General features: G+C 36.9%; 1 protein-coding gene across 22 annotated transcripts in view; it reads right to left on the reverse strand.

Moving 5' to 3' along the window:
* Positions 1 to 23,989, reverse strand: part of TLL1 (tolloid like 1) — a 126,368-nt gene that overhangs the window by 39,577 nt on the left and 62,802 nt on the right. For all 22 annotated transcript variants that reach the window (XM_086891088.1, XM_086891102.1, XM_086891101.1 and 19 more), the window contains 5 exons: positions 22,509 to 22,626; positions 15,465 to 15,643; positions 13,558 to 13,663; positions 10,554 to 10,678; positions 4,054 to 4,169 (listed from right to left, as the gene is read on the reverse strand). In XM_086891088.1, the coding sequence (XP_086747214.1) occupies positions 4,054 to 4,169; positions 10,554 to 10,678; positions 13,558 to 13,663; positions 15,465 to 15,643; positions 22,509 to 22,626 (644 nt within the window). The remainder of the gene's footprint in view (positions 1 to 4,053; positions 4,170 to 10,553; positions 10,679 to 13,557; positions 13,664 to 15,464; positions 15,644 to 22,508; positions 22,627 to 23,989) is intronic.

Below are 23,989 nucleotides of genomic sequence, written 5' to 3' on the forward strand. Positions count from 1 at the left end.
CAGTTACAAGGAAAAAAAATTTAACACCATAACTGGAAAAATGAACCACAGACAGTCAGATAAGATGGTTTAGTTCCATCTCAAACTTCTGTTTCATGCAGTCTTTCATGGATATTTAACCTGAGGGACATTTTGCCTTTACTACTTGGGCAGTCCTTCAGGAAGATGAAGATATAAATGCACAAATATTACCAGAATTCCAAAACCACCTATTTACCATGAGAAATATGAAGAGCTTCATATGCTTTACTATGCTTCAGTTTTTTAATACATTTCCAAATCCTATTTGAATCTACTTCAGAGGATGGCAGAGAGATCATTCTCTCATGCACACAGCAATTCTCTCTCCATGGCAGAATTTTTCTCCTTCTACTCTTCCTTCAAATAAAGAGACTACACCAGCTGCAAAAGTTTTGTTCTCCTCAAATCATCCACTTTGCAGTTCAGATTCCCTCTAAACTCCTACCTTCTTTTTTTCCTCAAAACATAAGTAGGTATCTCTGCATTTAGCCATACTGCTTGGAAATCCTGCTGCCCTCATCAGTCTCATCCTTTTCCAGCCATGCCAGCTTTACCCCCTCATCTGTGCAGTCAGAGGGGTTCACAAGGGGAAGCCCTTTTTCTTTGCCCTGATGAGATGCAGACAGCTGCTTAAACTAATCCAGCTGGCTCTGCTGGAAGCAGAGCTACAGAAGCCACAACCTATACCTCCTTCATTGCTTCAGCTCCTCAGAGCCTGGAGGTCTCTCACCAGTCTAGCCACAAGTTTTCTTTTTTCCATGACACAGCTGAAACATTGCATTTCTTCTCTGTTCTGTGTTTGGAAACTCACCTTTTTCCAAGCCTTAGTTGCCATGATAGAGTTGGCAAATGAGTGGTTTCACTTAGGTGTGATCATGTCAATGTCTCAAAGTGATGCTGTCTAAATGGAAACGGTTACAATTTAATGAGCCTCCTCAATGGCCCCTACTTTTGAAACTACATGAAATAACCTTCACAGCCATTTCTCACTCTGACATGCCAAGGTATTTGATGATACAGCAGTTTCTTAACACTGACCAGAATTCATTAGCTGTACATAGGCAGAACCCCCAATCTGTCACAGCATGATTTCTGGTCATGAACCAAACAAGTTTAAATATATTTAAGATTCTGATTTGCTATTCTGCAAAGTATTAAACAGAGCTACAGACAAGGCAGAGCTTGTTCAAGGGGACAGGATGGCTGAGAAGTTTCCCAGGGAAAACAATCAATGGGTACTTGTCAGCACAATTAAAGAATTATTGATTCCACAGCAGATTCAGTTGCAGCTTCCAAGAGAATATATCATACCTCCTACTGCCTTAGATAAAAAAGCACAAAATATACAACCTGTAATATGAACCAAGGTTTCTGCAGGTGGCGTTTTTTTACCCATACCAATCAAGGATTTTCTGGCCTATTTTAAGTCTCACAGAAAACATTAAGGAAAATTGAAACGTAGCATAATCTATTGAAAAAGGCAGACTCAAATAAAACACTGCCACAGCTGCAACTCTCCCTATGCTGATAAAATTTCTACACGCCAGGAGGCAGGATTCACCCTGGCTGGGGGCATACAGCATTAACAACACCATCCTCCCTCTGAGACTTTTCTGTGTACAGGTACACTGAGTACAGCCTTGACAGCTACAGTTTACCATGCAGTCTTAAGTCTCAAAAGCAAAAGGTGAATGGACTCCCTTGTTTTACTAATAGGAACACATGTATTTTACATTGGTTTGGCTATTTGTGATGCCTTGCGAATAAAGGGAATTCTACAACTAGTGCATGCGACTGCAGTCCCAGCCTTCATTAAATTTCTTGTCATCAAAGATCAGAAGAGTCCTTACTTGCAGAAAGGACCATGGATAGAAGTAGTCCAAACTATGCTTACATGGCAGAATGCTAAATCTCAATAAGTAAATAGAAGAGAGCTAGGCAAAGCCTTTTCAGTTTAGTTTTAGGTGACTAAAGTGCTCACTGACCTTTCAGAACACGACACGATGCACTTACACATACTCTAATCTCCACACAATATTCCTGAGATTTATCAAGGCCAAAGCAGCAAAGGAAAAAAATATGTTTAATTTTCCCTTCATTATATGAATGTGTTCTGCCTACTGAGAAAAATCTGGATGAAGTATAATGCTTGTCCAAGGTATCATGATATATGCATTAGCTAATATTTAGACCTCATGGCTGCAAGTAGGGTTCTTTATCTAAAGAATATCCTATGGGAATAGCATGGACAGAACAGACGTTTTGATACTAGCACAAATATAATTTATTCTTGCTGAACTATATGAACTCTAGAGAGTTGGGGGAAATAACAGTGCCCTATGGACATGACTTGTCATGCAGAATTTCAACTAGAAAATTCTGCTTATTCTGCCACTTTTGGGGCAGGAGATAAATTAGGAAAGGAGCCAGCCCTCTCACGTTGCTGACTTCAGTACAGGGGCTTTCCCCCACTAATATTTTGTCCAGTATAATACAGCTTCAGTGGTGGTGACAAACACAAGACTTTTTATTATATTACAAACATATTAATATTACACTGGTGTCTATAGATAGGCCTAGACCAAATTGGAGTATCTTATAAATACTTAAATATCAACATTAACTCACACATTAGTATTTTTTTCAAGAGCAAATAATTGAAGATGAACACACTTTTTTTAAATTATTTTTTTAATGGAGCGGCAGGAAAAAAACCTAAGACGTTTTTGTTGTTATCACAGTAATGTCTAAACACAAGTGATGGGGACATAAATTTACTATCTAGAGTAATTTTCATCCTTTGCACAAACATTCTCTTATTCATCTCTTCATTTATTTTCCCTGACAACCTGCTGAGCCACCCTTTTCCTCCCAGCAGAGAGTGTTTAGTTTTCCTCCTGTCACTGGCTCTTGCCCAGAGGAGGGCAAACACTCTCCAAATGACTTTGCTTTCATTCCCCACAGTAGAAAATGCCCTTACAGCTCCTCAGGATCTATTGGAACATCAAGAGTATATATTCTTGGTGTCTACCAGGACCCTGACCTGAAAGAAACATGGAATAAAGTAATATACTCAGAAGAAAAAAATGTCTATTTCATGCATAATGGGAGACTTCTGAGACAAATGACTGAAATATCTGGGGGCAAGTCCTCGGTCTTCCTATTTGAACTTGCCAGTACTGAATCTATTAGATTCTATATTTCAAATCTTTGGATTCTGTATTTTAGTCCTTAGTATTTGTCTGCTTGATATCAGCCAGTACTTCATGTAAGGAAACTTACATCCTTTTTCCTGCATATTTTGTCTCAGCTGAAGCTTTTTATCACTCCCTCTATCCTTTTCTGTTTTGAAACAGCCTGATATTTGAGTCAATAATTTAAAATAAGATCTAGCTAGCACATTTTTAAAGTGTACACAAGAAGGACGGGTTTTGTTTCAGTAGGATGACACATTTCTCTCCAAACTTTCTCTCACCAAGCCCATTTTTTCCCCCGCTCTTTTTCCCATAAAATTAATCCCCAGAAAGTAAAACTATATGTACTAGAAGCAGTTCCAGGGAACACCCACCATGACACTTTCCTTACCAATTTTATTACAGTTTCATCTTAGAAACACCTTATTGAACACACTAATAACTTCCATAGTTACAGCCCAGCTATCAGCCCCATACAGCTCAGTCAGCTTTCCATGCTTGAAAATGGGCTATTCAGGAACCTGAACCACCTCTTCTACTTTTATATTGAACCTTAAATTGAACTGGGAGCCAGTTTTAAAGGGAGCTCATGGTGCAGACATACAGCAGATTAAAATCATGCCTTTATTTCACATGGACACCCATGGAATCGATGATGTGGTTCTAATGCCACAGATCACAGAAAAGTCAACAGTACATAGTCCACGGTCCCATTTTTTATGACACACCATTATTTTCAATTAATATGCATCTTTTAAGTTTAAACAAAAAGATAAATAATTACAACATTTTGCTTTGAATATAGCATCTGTGTCTTGATAAAGGAATGTTAAAATACCTTCTCTCCTGGGGTCACAGAGATTCTCCATATGCAGTGTGTGTAGGAAGGATAACCATTTGGAAATCCAGGAGAAGAAAAGTTGCCTGTAGATTCCTGCAGTGTTTCTCCACAGGCTGAAAGAAACAAATTACAGTAAAAATATAAAATTTAATGTGCCTAACAGAGAAAAATGCATCTTTCCAATATCTACTCAGAATACATTTAACTCACTGCAGATGCAGAATGGAAAATAAACTAGTTAGTTTACAATTTATTCAAAGCCGTGATTTTAAGGCAGTCTGACATTCATTCCATTTTGTGCAGGATGTTTTTATTCCATGAACTATTTCACTTGTGTGTTGTCTGCTGACATAACCAAAATTATGGCAGTCTTAAAAATATCATTGCTGTCAATCAACTGCAATATTATACATAGAACTCTTCGGTAATTGAAATAAAAGTTAGACATCCTTTAAGAACTAAAACAAATGCTAGCACAACATGACTTGCATCAAACTGAAATTTTGTCAGTGGTTTCATTAATTTAGTCCTTTACCCACATGAAAAACTGATTTGATCTAAACTCATTTATGTTGGTAGGGAAAACTAAATCCTTTATTTGACAAAGTCTCCTAGCAAAAGGGATTTGTAGAGATATGAGTAAAAAAACCAAAGCAAATATAAAGTCTTAAAATACCAAAGGCTTTTATACTCTTTATTACTGAAAATTTTAGCAACCTTCTCTCACCTGTCAATCATGCTGTTAGATGCTGGTGGATGTTGGCTAATAAATCATCTTCACACTAAAATATAATATGGAAGTTACTGCCACTCTCTACCATTAAAACTGATTTTGGTAGGGTGTTGCACCTTAGTCAGTCATCTTTTTTGATCTTAATTTTTTTCACCCACTGATTTTGCAGACATCATACAGATATGAATTTGATATTATCTCATGACTAACAGTGTAATCAGATCTGCAGTGCTTCCAAATTACAGGGCTACCATTGCCAGCAGGTGAACAACTCTGTCATCAAAATGCCAATGAATTATAAATGTTCTGGAAAATCTTTAAATAAAAGAGGACAAAGGAAAGGATTGCTTATGACAAGGTCAGACAACACAGCTGTAAGGGCTGTTTTGTTAAAATGCATCTAAGATGTGATCGGACAACTACACTGTTATGTCAGGCGTAAATTACATTTGAGGCATTAAATATGCACTCTGACACTCAAATGGTTTTCATGATGATGAGAGAAAGAAAAGATTGGCATGGCCCTCAAGAAGCGTAATACCTAAAGCCACCATCACCGTGTCCTTTAGGAATGAAACATGTGAAAAAAATTTCCTCCCTTCGTTTAAAAAATGTGGTTTTATCTTTTAAAAATTGCAGGCAGCCACAGCAAATGACATTTCTGCACAAAGCCTTTTCAGTGAAAAGGCTATGTCTGTCATTAACCACAACTTATTTTTAACACAACAATGAATGTAAAGTCATTTAAGTTGCAGAGTCCTGTACTGGGTTCCCCCGGAGCTGGTGAACTGTGCCATAGCTTAGAGTGCATAAGGAAAGCACGTCAGAAAAAGCCAACAGCGAAATTGTTGGAGTAGAGGACAGAAGGGTCCAAAGATGAGACATCCACAAGAATCCAAGCACTCCTCTCACTCTTTTTAGAGCCCTCTCTTATTCTTCCCTTTGTGCATCGTTTCATTAAGACTACGCTGGAACATTCCATGCTTCATATACAGAAAATGTGTACAGACCTAAAACAATGGCTTTTAAGTTGCAAAAGGAATCATGGAACTTTTTCCCCCACCCCCAGGAATTACAGAATAAAGGTATTTAATGTGAAAATTTACCTTATATCCTTATTACATTCCTGGGATCCCTCTATCAAATTTAAATTATTTTCAGAACTATCTCTAAATTTAACAGAAGCATAAGAAAACTTGTAAGTAGATTGCTTCTATTAAGAATTAACACAATCAGAACTTATAAAATGCACTTGGGCTTTATGTGTTCTGCCATATTTATCTTTTCATTTTAAATTCTTGATTACTCAAGGGAACTATAACAGGAACAGCTTATGCCAATCATTAGTTGAATTATTTTCTATGGGATCTGAGCTCTAGGCTGGCTTCCAAAGCTGCAGTAGACAGGGAGATATTTGGGAATTTCTTGTTGAAAAGCACATTTCTCAATAACGGGAAACAGGTAAAATTCTATCACTAGAGAATGTAAAGGTTTTCTTTGTATTTGGACTGTAGCAACTGCAGCATTCATGACTAGGCTTATAAAATAGAATATTATAATTTTTTTGTACTGTATAATGGCCCACTAGTAATGAAATACACTTTGGGAGAAAAATGTGGAAGGAAAATGAGCGGTAGGGGCCACACACTTAAATTTCATTTTGTAGTTATTTTAATATATTTCAAGTCAGAAGATATCAATTACAACTTCAATCTTATATGGCTGTGTTTTATAAAGCATCTGTACATTTTTATTCCTTTGTTAATCGTTAACATTTTTCAAGGCTTTCTCTTATGCTTTTTCCTCCTTTCAAATGTCATGCCTTATATCAATTTTACTAGGCTAGACCACTTGCAGAAATGCCACTTTAGCTTTCCCCACACACATACTCTAGCCATAAAAGCCACTCTCTTCTGTTTTATAGCTTGAGAAGGTTAGACATCTAATAAGACTTTCCATGGTTAGTAGAGGGAAACTATTTTTGCTTCTCCTTGTAAAGATTAGCAGTGGCTGTAGGCAGCAGGTAGATTATGTGCTTATACAAAGCAATTCCAGCCAGTGTACTCTGCAACAGTGTTTAATTACACAGCCTGTGTGAGACACCTCTCTGGGCTGGCCTACACACATGGTCAAGTCCCATCAAGGATTACTGTGAAATCTGCAAATGATAAAGCCCTGATCCTTCAGGACACTTAGAGAACCAAGTCTCATTCCTTTGTACATAGCACTAGCAAATGCATACTACAATTTATGGTTAATTTGAGTTCACACTTTTCCTGTAAGTTCTTTAACACTTAGACACAAGTCTGTACAGCTATATATATATGGCAAATAAAGCCGCCCCAGAGCCCTAAAAATGCCTGCTGCTGATCATGTTCTTGTTAAGCCAAAACTTAAATCGGTTTACTACAACTCAGGGTCTTACTATTGACTTGATTCCTCTTTATAGTTATAGGGAAACTGTCTTAATATAAAAACCCTAATTCTCCTTATGCAGTGAACAAAGGCTGACTTTTGAAGGTGAATATTCTTTTCGAATCTAACAGGGATGGCAGCAAGTTAAGCCTGAGGAACAGTGAGAACAGCACAAAAAAGAGACAGTGTTCAGCTTTCATCTGCTGCTTTCTACACACACTGTCACAGACCCAAGCAATTTGTAAATTTGCTGAGCTTTGTCCATCCATCTTCTCTTCCTCTAAACAGATTTCTCCCACCAGTCCAAGACTCCTTTCCTAGCCAATCTATGCAGTCCCACTCTACTCGCTCATTTTTTTGTCCTCTCTTTTGGCATATGAGTATTTTTCTCCATCATTTTCCTTTCTTATTCTATTACTCCTATAAAATTACATATAAATGTTAACTATAACTTCTGTATAAAACTGTAGAGGCAGACCTGTGCTGAAATTTTAGCAGCTAGAAGAAAACACATTTTATCACTCAGACTGTCTGAAAACCACTGTAACACATCCAGCCTCAAAGTTCGAGTTTTATTCTCAAATACCAAGACACTCAAAATTCAAAATCAGATTGGCAGAGGAAGGACTTCAACTTAGTTGTTTTCTTTCCCTTTATTATTCCATCACATAACAATATAATTTGGTTTTAAAATGTAACAGATCCCTATCAGCAATTATGTTAAAAACAAACCAAAATTGCTGTTGCTACATTTTAGAGACCTGGCACTTACCCTGCTGCTGAAAGGCACGTTATCAAATCTCACTCTTTGGCTTCACCAGTCTCAAAACTGTTTCTTGGTCAGTAAGCCCCTTCCTGAATAATGACCCTGAATATCCTGACTAGCTAAAACACCCTGGAAGACTCAGCTGCTTCCCTGCTGTGAAGATCACCTGTGTTTTCCCAGCAACCCTGAGCTCAACTTCATGTTCATGGGCCCCAGAAAAAGACTTGGACCTTCAACTGTTTGCAGAAATAATTAGAACTCTAAACAAAACATGCACAATACTATAAAATCCTTTATCGTAAATGAAAATGCTGGAAAATGCTAATTAAGTCACTGTTTTCTGCATTTTCATCATATTGCATTTAAGGCAGCACAAATGAACACATGAAATAATGCAGATAATTATTAAGGATTGAAATATTCACTGCTATTTTATCATAAGCAGGCATCATGATTAATATCTTTTGTCTGAAAGAGAAAATAAAATATAGTTCCAAAAACAACACAGTATGAGAGATTTTATTGCTATATACTATAATGATCACTTGATTCTTTACATAAAACCAAAATCTCTATGTCTGTCTGAATTATCAGTTTCAGTATTTGCTGGAAAATTTATTAGAAGAAAAGAACTGTGCAATTTTCAGAGATTTGCTTTCTTTATTGGATTCAGTTTGGGTTGTGTTATTCAGCTACACAGCTTCTATTAAACATATTAACTGAAAAACCAGCATTTTAAATAGTATGCTATTTGACATTTGTAGAAAAAACTTCTGCTTTTTTTCTCTGTCTTAAAACTGACTTTCTTTTATGGCATGGCTCATCTAAGTAAGGCTGGAAAGACAATTTGTTTTATTCCAAAGTTTGCAAAGCTGGGTGCCAGAAAAGGAGCATAATCCTTTAACCACCATTCACCAGTGCTGCAAAAAAATATCTTACTTTTCAAGTGCACACTGCTACTGAACAACCACATTGGTTTTGCAATACTGTGAAATAAACTTTCAACAAGACTTTCATGACATTGAAAGAAATTTGAAATTTGAATGAAAAGGATATTTTCTCTGAACAACTCTTTGAACATTTGCAGAAAATATACTTTGCATCTTCTAAAGTTCTGAAAGTGCATATTAGAATATTACATACATACTAAAAGACTAGTTTATAATTTCTTTCCTTTTCTTCTCTAAGTCAATATGATCTTTAGATACTACAAAACTAGCAGTTTTACTTTTATAGACTATTATTTCCTCCAAAATGTCTTTTATCAAAATATAATTGTGTATTCTTTGTGTTTATGAAATTGTTGCTTCTCTATATGCTCTCATTAGAAACAATGCTGCCAAGTGTGTCATTTTTAAAGCACTTTCTGTACCAAAAGGAAAGAGTAGAAATTGTTCCCAAGGGAACAGCTGTTAAAGAAAAGGTGTTTAAGTGGTTTCTGCTCTGGCAGGCCCAGAAACTCTGTGCATGTTCTCAGAATATACAAGACTAAGATCCAGTGTACTTACAGCATGGAGGAAAAGTGTATTTCAGCTGTACAGTGTACACCAAATGCACATCAGAATCCCCAGATCTTCAGTAGATCCCATTGCTGCTGGTACAAACTTGAAGCAACTCCATTACTTTAATTCTGGTCCCTTTCTTTACTCTTTTTGTATTGACCAGTTGGTTAAAAGTGGCACTATATCTAAGATGAAACAGTTCCTGAGATGTCATTAATTCCCATGAGGAGCAGTAGGGATGTAGGCCTGTGTGGCACAGAGCTGGGATGTCTAGCCTCCCTCAAGGATCTTGCTGGTAAATTCTGAGATGCCATTTCTGAACTTCTTTGGTTGACACCAAAGGTTAACTGTGGTATCAGCAGTAACTAAAGCAAGGAAATTAAAACCTTTTCCTTTGAGTTTTCCACCATTCAGGCAGCACTTAGTGAAGAAAGAGCACTAGAGAACAACATGAACCAGAGTCTCTTGGTTACTCCAGGCTCGCCACTGATGTCACTGAGGCAGACAGCAACTCTACCACATTATTTTGAGATAAGAAATTAATATGCATTCAAATTATAGGATGACAGAATTAGGCAGAAGATATTAAAATTGCAAATTCATCTGTTAAAAATGTAGAAATTTTGTAGTAAAATCTAACCATCTAATCCACACAAGAGTTTACAATCTAGTTGTCCTCACTTCTTCTATTGACAAATTTTGAAAAAACATAATGGATTCACAGTCGAGTGCAATAATTCACTTTGCTCCTTCTGCACTCCACTTGAATCGAAATAAAGGACTCCAGCCAGTATGCAAACCAGAAGTGATATCAAGCATCTTTTTCTAGATGTTGAACAGCTAAGAAAAACAGATTGAAATGTCATGTTGTTTCATACAGTTCATCTGTCCTTAGGTGCTTTGCGTTCCAGTGACCTTATCCAGAAGGTTTTTTTTATGATTTGATTCCTGAGCAGCCTATGTCAGTTGCCAACACAGAAAGAGAATATTGAGCAGCTGACTCAAAAAGTTTATCATTCCTCTTGAACAACAAGTCAAACAGTTGCTAGTATGTGTTTTTTGTTTGTTTGTGGTGCAATACCTGGACATCTATACAGCTTTCTTGCCTGTGCAATATCTCCTTTACTTAGACGGGTACGCTGGCCAATGGCAGGTCGTATACCATTGTCATCACGGGAAGGGAGAATGGTATCCAGAAACATGCCCCTAAAAAAAATAAAAATAAAAATAGACCCCAAAAACCCCTATCAGGTTTCTGTCATAAAACTCTCCAAGTTCCATGAATGTACACCTGTTTTGTAAATCTGCTTTTTACATACAGCATAAATAGGAGGGTAAAATACAGCACTTTAAATTCAGACAGCATGCCGTAAAATTCCTCAGGTTGGCAAACTTTATGTAAAGTTACCAAAAAAGAATCTTCTCTCAGTACATCAATTAACATATCAGCTTTTATATTTCTGCTAAACAAGAGGGAGATCTCTTACTACTGTTAAGACTACACAGGGAAAAGACACTGCTGTTAAGTTATTGCTACATGGAAAAAAAAAATTAAAATTGCATTCAAATACATAAGTTAATCTTTGGCAGAAAATTCTTAATCACAAAGTTTCTATTTATAACAAAGTTTTTATGAGAAGGCCTATAGTCTGACTTACAAGTGAGAGCAGGTAAAGTCAAAAACATTTGCCAATCATGATTGTGTTAAGTGTTGTAAGACATTTAACTCCACTCTAGCTGCTGACACTTTCAAAACAGAAATGCTTACTTACCAGCCTTAACTTGCCTCACAATAAAATATATCAACATACCATATGTGATTTTAGTGACATTAACCTTAAATGACAAGGCATCATAGAAAAGCACACTTGTTCCAAATGTGCAGTTTATTCAAAATTTCCGAGATTTTAAATATGATCTAAAATATTTTGGTATTCTAAAATAAATTTTAATAGAGTAAGATACAAAATTACATTCTATTATCATGTTGAAGAATTTAAAAGCACTCAAATCCCATAAAATAGATGTTAACAGAAGAATATGATTCTGTAGTCTCTTTTTATTTAATTTTTTTAATTTTCACTTGTATACCTGTAGGGCTTTTAGTGAAAAGTAAAACCAGTACTTTCAGACATAACGTAGATCCAAAAATTAATGAACAGCAAGGATCTTTGTAGTTAGGAATACCATTTAGAAATGTTTTTTAAATTATAATAAATGAACCATTTTGAGTGTTGCAGATACATACTGCTCTCTTTATCCAGTCAGATTTTTTGAGGCATCACCAGAAATTCTGCAAAGACAGAATCATCTCAGGATGTTACCCTAAACAGTGAAATAAACTACATATGGCATTAATCAGTTTCTAGAACTAAGGCACATTATTCTTTGGAAAGTGATTGCATCTATAAATTATAATTCAATTTTCCATTGAATTTCAGCACAACATCAAATTGATGCTTCTCATACTTTGAAAAACTTTGAAAACAATCCTCTCTTGAGCGTCTTAGCACTTTAATGAAAGAACACACTGTAAGTTTTAATACAGCATGAACAAAATCACTGTGTAGGACTAGAACTTTATGATGTTTTGTGACTACTTATCTGGGTGGGCAAAGTCTAACAAACAGCTGGTAATATGCCTCACTGTGCATGACTCACGCTCGCAGGATGAATTAGTGCAAATCAATACCTAGCCTCAGGGGTTTGCTGGTTTTAGACAGTATGAAGTAACACCCCCTTGTACCTTGGGGCAGGGCATGTCTACTCATGGCACTATCAGTTTTTGCCAGCTTGGAAAGTGGTGAGATCAGGGGCAACAAATCAAATTACCTTGATGTTGTCATTGCCCTAGGACTCGAGGGGCTTCTGTCTTGTTCAATTACTCTATTTTATACAGGTTCTTATAATCTCTTCCTTAAGGTATTGGTATGTGTAACTGGATTAAGCAATGTGAGTAATAACTACCTCATGTGGCTCATTCCCATGCTCTTCCAGGGTGAATTATGTGTATGCTGAGTAATACAGCCTTTGGTTGGATTTTTATTTAATAATACCATTTATATTGAGAGAACAAACCAAAGAAATTTTCAAAAGTTGGTAAGGTTTTAGTGGCCCTCAATTTATTTCAAAGTAGCAGATTGTCTAGTATTTTTGCCTTAAAATGCATGAATTGGAAAAGAAAATAAAACAACAACAAATAATTAAAAAAAACCAAAAAAACCCCAAAAAAACCCACCCAAGCACATAACTTTCAAAACTAATAATTTTTGCTGGATGTTTTTGGAGGTGTCTTTTAATTTTACGTTTCTCTGGTATTTTTAGAGGATAATTAGTTGATGAAATATAATAGGAGACTTCTTCAGTTTTTCTCCTGAGTAGGGCTGACTTATAGGATCAGTTCATGGTACAGCTCCCCACAACCTGCATCCTTTCAGAGAGAACCCCATTCAGTTACTAAGGAGCTGAGAATGGATCAGCCTGCAACAGGAAAGAGCAAAACCAGGAGAAGTCTTCATAATAAGGTTTTGATGACAGTAACAATCTGTACAAATAACAGAGAGGAGGCTGGAGCCTCTGTTATAAATGCTTGACTGCAGTCCTTAGCAAAGTCTGTGGCTTGTGTGGTAGATATCCAAATAACCTGTGCTCTACCTGCACAATACATAGTTATGAAAGTCTACGCATCAAAGGAGATTTGTCTTTCAAGAACAGATCATGTTACCCATAACATTCCTAATCATTTCATTCATTTGATTTTTCTAAATTCAAATTTTTGTGGACAAAAAAAAGAAAGTGAGTATCATGGAAAATGATCCAGTTTCCAGTTTATCTTGTCTGAAAATGTAAAGGACTGTAGAAAGATCAAAAGGCTGCTTTGAAACTGAACAGAAAAGAAATGCATTTTCAAATATAATTAAATTATTTTGAGTTAAAATAAACAAGCTGTGCTTTGACTGCTGTAGGAATTCTATATCGCAAGGGACATTTTAAGGGATTTCAAAATACTTCAAAAAAGCATAGCTCTTAGCATTCACAGACAGGAATAGAATTAAAAGTCAAAAGGTATAACCTGAGACTCCAACCTTGAGAAGGTGTTCCTGGCATAGTGCATAATGCTGTCAAAGTCATATGGTTCCCCAAGGGAGTTCACCTCTCCAGGCTCCATCTTCAAAAAGTTATATTCCTGACCTACAAATGATTGATAATTATAGATTCTTTAACATCTTTTTTTTCTGTAAAGATAAAAACTAATCAGGAAAAGAAAACCAACAAAGATCCTAACTCGATGATATTCATAAATCTTTGCCATTTGGGAGAAAGTGCGTGACTTTATAATGCCCTCTTAACTGACAGGGCAGACATCTTCTGACACACACATCAAATTTGTATATTTGGATTCAGAAAGACTAGTCTCATGCAACTGACACATGAAGGTCCCACACATCATGATGTGCTTCATGTACAATCCATAAAAATTTCTGGTTTGATTCTTAATTTCTAAAAGAAATCGATTTGACAACAAAGACTCCAGAATAACACTCCTCACATATTAGACTGCATATTAAGAGTCTAAATTATGATACTAAATCCAGCACTAAACTACTGGATACTGGAGACTTTGCTTCAGCAAAGGCTGCTCTCTGAAGCTTCATGTAATGCAGATACTACAAAGTCACATTTTCAAGATACAGCTGTTGCAAACTGACAAGAGCAGAACAGGAGAAAGAGAACTATACTTAGTTCATAATTCCATACCCTAAGTTCTTTGACCTAATCAGTACATTAGCAATACAAAGCATCCCTTGCTCCAGTTCATATTCCCACTGGAGTTTTACAAAAAAGCCCTGCAGTGACATTAACATTTTAACCTGCATAAGCTGCATAATATAACAAAACCCAAATGTGTCAGTGGCCATGGCTTCCTGATCCCATTTAGTGACCCTCAGGTTCATGCCACACCACATGAAGAGGTTTCAGTCAGAAACCAGAGAGTCTGAAAGGAAGAGAAGGCAGCTGAAGATGGCACTCCAGCTGGTTTTCTTATCATAGTAAAAGAAAAGGGGAAGGGCTCTTATGGCATCTGCACAAGTCAATAAATACAGTGAGACAAGAAATCAGGTTAAACATGTATGCCCTTTAAGGACTTTAGAGACTTAAGGGAGTGTGTGTCAGCTGCCAGTCTCCTTCCAAGTCCTAGATGACGTGGCAAAGATTCATCATATCTCAAATATATTTTAAAATATTTTCTAAAGCAGCAAATACTCCAAGCTATCATTGGACAATTCCTGATTTCACCCTTTTTTAAGCATAGAATTCCTGCAATTCAAAATCAGTGTGTCTCAAAGATCATACACATTTACGAACACTGCAAATGAAACACGCCTACCTCCCTCCCATCTTCTCTTCCCAACACAAGGGCACAACAGTTAGGGTGGCAAAGAGCTGACAGCCACAGTTTAAAGCTCTCAGGTTCCTCAGATACTTTATCTCAACAGCACCAAGGTCACTGACTAAAGCTGCATGTTCTGTAGAGGGTTAGGTGAATAACATTAAACTGCAGGACCTGTGCCTGGCTGTCACAGATGCAAAGTCCTTCACCTTACCTCCCAAGTTGAAGCCTCTTTACCAGCTACTGACATATTTCTCCTTATCATTCACTAAAGCCTACAAGAGAAATGTCCTTCCTCAAGCACAGAAATATGACTTTTAAAGAGGCTTAAGAGCAGTGGCTTTTTTCAAAGTTCTTGAGCATGATTGTTATTTTGCTCATTCTAGCCCTCAATTTTAATGGCTTGCTACTCAGCCAGACCTTCGGAAAATATTATACTATAATTTCAGTATTTATTTGTAAATCAACTTGAGATCAGTCAAGGTAAGAGAAATAAATGCTATTTCAGCTATTCAGCACTTAGTTCTAATAGAGTTGAGCAGATGAAGGAAACACCAAAAAACACTACCCCCTGCCAAAACACTTATCAGAATATCTCACCAGGTTGGATGTTTTCTCTAATGATGCTGACATGGTCATCACGGTCTGGTCGTGTATGTTCATGCCAAAAACCTATCACATGACCCAGTTCATGGACAACTATGCCAAATTTATCACAGTTCTTGCCAATGGATATAGCCTGAGGACCATTTCCCCTTCGACCCACATAAGAACAGCACCTGTAATTATAACACAAACACAGATGAAAGTTTTCATACATATCTCTACACACAGAAAATTCAGTTAAAACTTGAGAAAATAGGATATAAAAATTCAGAAGTAAAGTGCACAGTGTAATTTCGGGTGTCTTACAAACTCTAGATCTTCTACAAGGACATTTTCATGTTCATTATTCGAAATGCTTATGAATGGGGCCTTTTTGATATTATTCAGGGTCTTAAAATATGTTAGCTTTGATCAAGAGAATTCTCACTGTCATGACAATCTCTTCAATCATTCTATAGAATGACATGGGAACTTGTTTTCAGCAAAAGAATAAAACTAAACAATGCTCTGATGACAGTATGCATCATCATCTCTTGGTGGGTCATTGATAAAAATGTTTAAAATGACAGGTTGCGGGATAAGCCCCTGTGATACTGTAATTTCAGTCACAGCTTGAGTCCAATCCATTTACCACAACCCTTCAAGCCCAACCATGCAACCAATTTAACTTACGTAGTTTACCATTCACCTACTATCCTGAAAAATCACCTTGGAGATTCAAAATGTTTAAACACATTTAATTCCTGTAACTTAGTTTGCAGATAAAAATTTTTATGATCTTAATACAACACATGATGGCAGAGCAAGGGATTGATGAGAATAAAGTTAGGCTAAGCACATTTAAAAGGCAGAAAGAATCCTTTTGTTTGAAACAATTTAAACACTTCTGCAGAGTCTTCATGTTTGTCACTGTGTGGAAACTCTAGAGAGAAAAATTACAATGCAGAACTAAAGAACATTAATGATTATTTATGGCTTAAAAAAATCGACAGGTTATTGAGACCTAAAATTGCATTTAACAAATTTTCAATAGTTTTAACATGTCTATTTTATTGACTTCATATACACTGCATGCTTCAGCAAGAAAAGATATATTTGGTGACCTAAAAATTTGTCTATATATTCAATATTGTTTTTTCACAGTGATACTTTGGAGATGAACAGATATAATGGAAAAAGTGAAAAAGAAATTATTATGAGTAGTACCTTCTCTGATGTCTCCTGCTTTGCTCCTATTGACACTATTGATAACAAGGGCAAAATATTAAAACAAGAATTTAACTACAGTTCCTTTTCCTGTCCTTCTTACTTCTTTCGGACCAAATGATGGAATACCTTTTTAAGGCTGTATTTTAGATCATTTCTGAAAGCTTTTAGTAGCATTTCATAAATCAAACAGATTTTTAGGTGTCTGACAAAATAATTTGACATTTTTCTCTTGTAGTAAGGAAAAAAAAAGGTTGAGCATTCTCAAATGTGTTTAATAACTGAGGGTACCTCATCTGACAGATGGCTTTTTCCAGAAGAAAATAAATTCATAGCAATGTTTTGCATAGAATTCCTCTAGATTGTCTAACACTGTATATCTAAACCCCAACATATTGGGAATTATTTTTTTAAAGCTAACCTGCACCTAAAAAGTAAGCAGCCAGAGGGTGAGAGTTCCCTTACACAGTTTACTTGACAGATTTCAAGAACTCCCTAGAAAATATAAAGAAATTTATTGAGTGTTTCTTTACATGCCAAGGAAAATAGAATTAACACCAAGTCTTAAAATAACAGCAGCAGTTCACACTTACAGAGGGTCATTAGGATTTGTTAGGTTGAATGTCTTGTCAAGCACACCAGATACATCCAATTAAGCTACAACAATTTACACAATTTAAAACAATTTAAACAACTGCACTGAGACAAAGTATAAGGAAAACTAAAATTAAAAAAATCTATGAAGTAAATTAATTTGTAATATTATGGGTTCGACCCCAGGTGTGTTTGACATAAAACCAAGATCTCCGTGCTGTATGAGCAGTTGTCACACCCCTTAAACTGAATCAACTGGCAGGTTTTAAAGCTCATCTCTTTAATCTTTATTGCACCAGACAGCATTTGGAGACAGTAACTATTTATGAATCTCTAATTCCATTTAATCAGTCTAGCTGATTAATGATGGTGAGCAATGAGAAACAAATGACAAAGAGAAAGTGAAATGAATGAAACAATATGTTCATTCTTTAAAGTAATACTATTTCACAACTACTGTCAAAAATACTCTTGATACAAAGGAGGAGAGAATCAGGTAGGGTCGATGTCCTTTTTTGAAAAAGCTGCACCCTTGAAAATGTGACAATATAAAAATCATCATAGACCACAACATCAACTTGCCATTGCACTGACTGTATGAAGGTGTGAATACATTTCATAAGCATACTAGCATCGTGTATGGTCACCTTTATGTTACACAAAGCAAGAAAAAGAGGTTCACAAAATTTCCAAACAAAATCTCACTTAGGAGGCAGAGCATTTTTCTTGGTGAGAACACTCCTTCAATCACAGATATCACTCCATCTCTACAAAGGAGAAACTGGCTATGATCTGGCTTGAAAAATTTGCCTTTTGTCAGGGAACAAGATACAATGGTGGTTACTAAATGTTCTGATTCACTGCTCTAAGAGGACTTGTGATGGCAGAAGTGTCTCCTGCTTCTTTTTCTGACCAGAGATGATGTCCACCCCAGTACTACAACCAGCACTGCTAACAGCTGTCCATCCCAGTGTGTTTTTATAAACCACCCCCAGTGTTCGTGTCAGCGCACCGTGCTCTAGACTGGCAGCCTGTGCCTTGCTCACACCATTCCTGCAGGCCACACCACAGCCAGAGGGGAAGCTGTGCCAGCTGCCAGGGTTATTCAGCACCTGAGAGCACAAGTCGGCCTTCCCCAGGCACAGATTATTTAGCACAACTTTGGTGTCTTCTCATTTTTATAAGCATGATTAAGCACCTTTTATGACATGTTCTTTAGCTGAAGTACGCTACAACAATGCACCTCAGACAATGAATTTATCAGTTTCACCGACTTTAAGTTTTAAATGCCTTTTTAATACACTAGCAAGTTCAAAAGAGGTTAAAACTCTCTTCACTCTACAGTATTTGGGGAAGCATATGAAAGAGATTTGAATTTCCTTTATCTGTCAAACACTTAGACACACTTAGAGGATACAGTAGCAATTGCAATAAGTCATCTGAATTTTGTCATAAAAGTTGTTTAACGCTTCTAATGAAGAACAAATTGAGATCAAAGGCATGCTGAGCTACCTGAACAATATGAATAATTGTTCCTTTATTTTTTGTCCCACTATGTAAAAAGAAACTTGATCCTGTACACAATAATATTTATTAATACATTGTGACTAGATGCCATCCCAATATGCTGGCTCTTTTTTGGCTTTTCATAGAGAGAAGTATACTGACTGAGTCTTTGGGCACTTCCAGTTTTATAGGAAAAAACATAAGGATAGAGAAGCAGTAGTGAACAAAGGGTGTTACAAATCTGTTACCGATTACAGTTTTATTTGCCTTAATTGATTAGATGCATAAATACTTGCTGTAGTTCATATTAGTGCTAGTGTACACTGCTTGATAGTAGAATCACAAACACTAGTATCTTAATACTTTATTCTTAATTTCACATCTGCAGTTTATGGATACAAATGACTGTCACTAATTAGAAAATTTCTAAGTACTGAGTTAGCGATTCAGCTATATTATGAAACCATATTTTAATAATTAACTCTTATCAAACTCAGGTTAAATAAACTAGACAAGCAACTTTAAGAGATTGTACAAGAGATCTGGAAAGGGAAATACAGAGCTACTTGACATCTTAAGATGTGGAAAACCTTGTAAAGACTGCAACCAGTGATGGAGTGTCCCTGCTGTAGAAAGAGCTCTGACTCTTATCCAGAATAACATCCCAACCAACCATGTGCTGAACATGGCAGCTGTTGAGAAACAGGGAGGCACTTAGGGAGTGCTTAGGTACCTAAGAGGACAGAGAGGCTACAGGTAATATTAATTAGCTCCTGCACTGGCTCAGCAGAAGTAATGACTCATCTGGACAAACATGCCTGAGTTTTGGTGCTATCAAAGAATGCTGTGGACTAGCTGAAAAAAAATCTCAACGAGCAGTGTGATTAAAGGTCTAGAAAACACTATTTACCCAGAAAGATTAAATTAATTAGGTGTTTTCTAGCCTACAAGAATATAGAACGGAGGGAGGACTTGGTATCAAGCTATATAACAGATTTATTCAAAAAGTAAAAGGAATTTCTTTTCTATGAACATAGGGAAAAATTTTAATGTCCTTTAACTGCAGTAAGAAATATCTGGTCTAGCCATGACAAAACAATGCTGCCCAAAATTCCTACATTTCTCATATTAAGGATGCTGAAGCAATGCAATTCCTAGAAGGCTGTGAATTAGTAAGTTCTGCAGGTTTTTAGAACCAAGTTAGATAAGAATGTATCAGCAACAATATAGGAATAGCTATTTCTGTCTTAAGAATACATTAGACATCTTTCTGAGATCCCTTGCAGTCTTATGGGCCTATGACAATCAAAACTTATCTCTTGTTCCTCGCTGATACGGAACCTCTCAACTTTAAGAAAGTCACGTATCTCTTATAACCAGCTGCTATATTTCAAATATGCTTTTTTAATCACTGCCCTTCTGGGATGATCTTCCCATGAACTGCTTCAAGATGTAATGCATTACACTCCAAAATATCCTTATTGTTTACAAAAGCTCAGAAACACTTCACTTGCCAGTGTGCTAATGCTGTCATATGAGACTTTTGTAGATACTGCCACCTGAATTTCCACATATATGACCAACCACTTTGTTCCGTTTAATGTGTTATGTTTTGACTGTGTGCTCTTTGGGGCAGGGTTTATCATTTAGCTTTTAATTTCAACAGCACTAAGTACAATAAAGTCTCCGCCATCTGTGAATGTTAGCTGCCATGGTAGTACAAACAATACTGACACAATGTGCTAACAAACCAACACAGCAGGGTGCCATGGGAAAGAGCTGAAGATTAGTTTCAATGCGACTGGCCATGTAGCAGAAAGTGTTTGCAGTTGGTTTGGTGTCACTTTAGTCTGGGCTCTTTCCGTGGAAAATCCTGCGTCAGCACTGGATGCTGCTGGCTAGTGCACAGCTCCTCCTCACCCAGAAAATATACATCCCTATTTATCTGGATATTCCTGAAACGACCCCTGGGCCCCCAGAAAAATCATTCAACTGCCCCTTCTGTTTGGCCTGGCTTTATTTCATCAGTGATGGACTTTCCATAGCCACACTCTTCTTTGGTTTTATTTTAAACTTGTTACAGCCTTGGTAAATTATTTGTATTTTGCGAAGTACCCTTGAAAAAAACATTAACGATAAGGGATAATATAGACTTTGGAGGTGGATACTGAGCATATTCCAACCTTCTGGGTAAAGCTAGTTATAATCCAGCCTTCCCCTGAAGTGATTTGATCTCATGAAATATCAAACAGCTTAAGGAACAGTTCTCTGGTTAGAGAGATATTTTTGTCATTTGGCTTTGGGTATTTTGAAGTTGTAGAATTTACATTTGGCAGATACCCCCATAAATCTCTTTCAAAAGTGCCTGAAAACACATATTTTTCACAGTCTTCTGTTTAAATTGCTTTCTGTCTCCATGAGTGCAAGAGAACTGTCATGATTATTCTCTTCTTTCCATTTTTCTTCCAGCTGTGTGTCAGTATCCCTGAATCTTATTTAAAGGGTGGATCCTATCTCATGGGTTGTGTTAACTAAAATCATACCCATGCTGGCTCAGAGCAAAAGTTCATTTCATTTGGCACTGTTTCTCAGGGGGATCTACAGCAAACCTACAGTGGCACAAGAACATGACAGGAAACCATGGAATAAGCTCCCCTGCTGCAAGGATCTGTGGCTCAGAGACCTTCCAGGGCAAAGGCAATGCCTTTTAAAAGTAGCCAAGGAGTAGGTTTTATTATGTTGTCCTATACCTTAAGAAGAATACAGTGGGTGCTTTAAACAGATAATTCTACATGTAATTTTAGAGGCTGTAAATTAAATACATTCAGGATCATTCCTACAATGCAAGGAGGTCACAAAACTTTTTTTCACTACTCTATCCTATTATGATCCAAAAGTTGGCAAGCAAAGGGCTCAACGATCAGGAAGCCAGTAAGATGGTGAGCTGTTTACTGCAGAGCCTGCAACTCAAACAGGAGGTGACTGTCAGAAGTACAGAATTTCCATGGGCACTATGCACTCTTCTTCTTGGGAAATAAACATAGTGCACTCCAAAAGTTCACTGAGCACTATATAAAATTAAGAATTCTGAGTGGAATAAACAGCAAACATAGCTGAGGCATTTGTGAGCAGTAATATCTGAAGATGGAACATGGTGACTAATGGAAAGCTGCACTCATGAGTAATAAAACCTGTTCTGTTCACTTTTACAAATGAATGACCCAGAAGAAAGGATTTGCAAAATGGCCATAAGATTGGTGATTAAACAAATCTGGGCATGGATAGTCTAGCAACATGAGAGTTAAAATTACAGCAAACAGCAATTTTGCTGGAAAAGGGATGTGGGGTAGATGTCCATATTTAATTTGACAGTAAATATGTGACATGGAAAAATCAAAGAATAAACAAATCATAAACCTGGAATAACTTTAGAACAACACATATGAACACTGGAAGCATCACAGAAAGAAAAAAATAAAAGTCTTATATCTGTATGCATTTATATTAAGATAATTTCATCTAGAAATAGACAAAAGAGGTGCAGCTTGACCAAGTTACCACACACACCCATTTGAATGAACTCAGAAGCCAGGCAGAACATGAGCATCATTTAAATACAGCAATTATCTATTCATTTTCCTGTGAAGCATCTATTCCCTTGTGAGTGCAAAGCTGACGGACGTGGCCAAAGGCTGAGAGCAGGACCATGTGTTCCCACAGGCGCTCACTTACCCACAGGGTCTGTAGGTGAAGACAATGTAGCTCTCCTCATCGCTGCGCTCGATGAAGGTGACGCAGGTGTACTTCTCCCAGTGCCGCATGGCCTGCTTGAACATGGCGCGCTGAGTGCCTGCAGGAACAATCCAGTGAAACCACGGGTTTTCTCTAACTGCAGCTTCCTCCTTACAAACAAGACTAGGGATACAGGCCTGGAAGCAGCCATTGAATCATAAAGCCCTCTGTGTGTCCCTGTGGTCCCATGCACGGCAGGATTCCAGCTAAAGGGATAGTCAGGCCATCAGTTTGTGATAATGTGTGCGCCTGCAAGGGGGGCTAGCACTGCCTGACACACCCCTGCAAATATAAAACCTGCAATAAGGATCACAACTATGCTACACCAGAGGAAAACAGCAGAAGAAATAGAGTGTTGCTTATGTGCCTGCATCAGCAGAACATTCACTAAGCAATTTCCCAGATGAAACTATCAAGTGAACCACATTGGGGGGAGGAAAAAAAAACCAGAAAGAAAAAGAACAAGCAAAATTTGGTAACTTTACATTATAGCTATTTATCTAATAGAATAAAAAAAAAAAGTAAAAAAATCCTACAGCCTTCAAGTCTAGACACCAGTTTAATCTAAGCCATGCAAGTAGGCATACTAGTAAAATTGTTTGATTAAAATAAGGCTGTCGTGAACAGGCACCAGTCCCCTGTTCTTTGCATCAAAATCTCTCAGAAAACAAATGATCCACCAAAAGTGGCAAATTCAGAATTTGGTAAAAGCACACCTAGATATTTGATCTAAAAATGAGAAATATATCCAGAAAAGGCCAGAACTATCCCCTAGATGCAGGAGCATTCAGGCCAACTCTGAGCACAGAAGACAACTTCAGAGATCAGAGCAATAGAATTTCATTGCTTGACAAAAGACAAGGCTTATTGACAGAGGCAGCATGTGAGAATGTATCTGTGTTGCTTCTCAGCTGAAAAATCCACAAAGAGGAGTATTATTTGACAAGAATGTGCTAGCAAAAATACACTCACCTTGCAGGTTACAACATAGGATAATTAAACAAAAAATCTAACCTTTTTAGAACTTAAAGACAACAAAACCTGAAAGTTCATAAAAATGGCAAGTTCAAATCACACCATATTCTAAAAAATAAAGGCTATTCCATTCCATCTTGCCCTTTTCTTTTATCTTTAAGCAGTTTTTTCCGAGCTTTAGAATTTATCTTTCATTATGAAAAAGGTAAAATGTTTAATATGGTGCTTTCATTCAGTTTACTACGATTATTTCTGAAGACAGTAATCCTAAAGCAAAGGTCACATTTGGTACAGTACTATTTAAATACCCAAACTGAAAGCTTGACTGTATCTCTCAGTTTGAAAGGAGTGACTCTGGTTTCTCCATATAATATGTGTGAGCATTTGCATGTTTTTCGGTTCCCTGTATTATCATGCACAATAAATAAGACAATATTTCATATGTT

Source organism: Cyanistes caeruleus, chromosome 5 (genome assembly GCF_971803275.1).
Source record: "Cyanistes caeruleus chromosome 5, bCyaCae1.hap1.1, whole genome shotgun sequence".
NCBI classification, from domain to species: Eukaryota; Metazoa; Chordata; class Aves; order Passeriformes; family Paridae; genus Cyanistes; species Cyanistes caeruleus.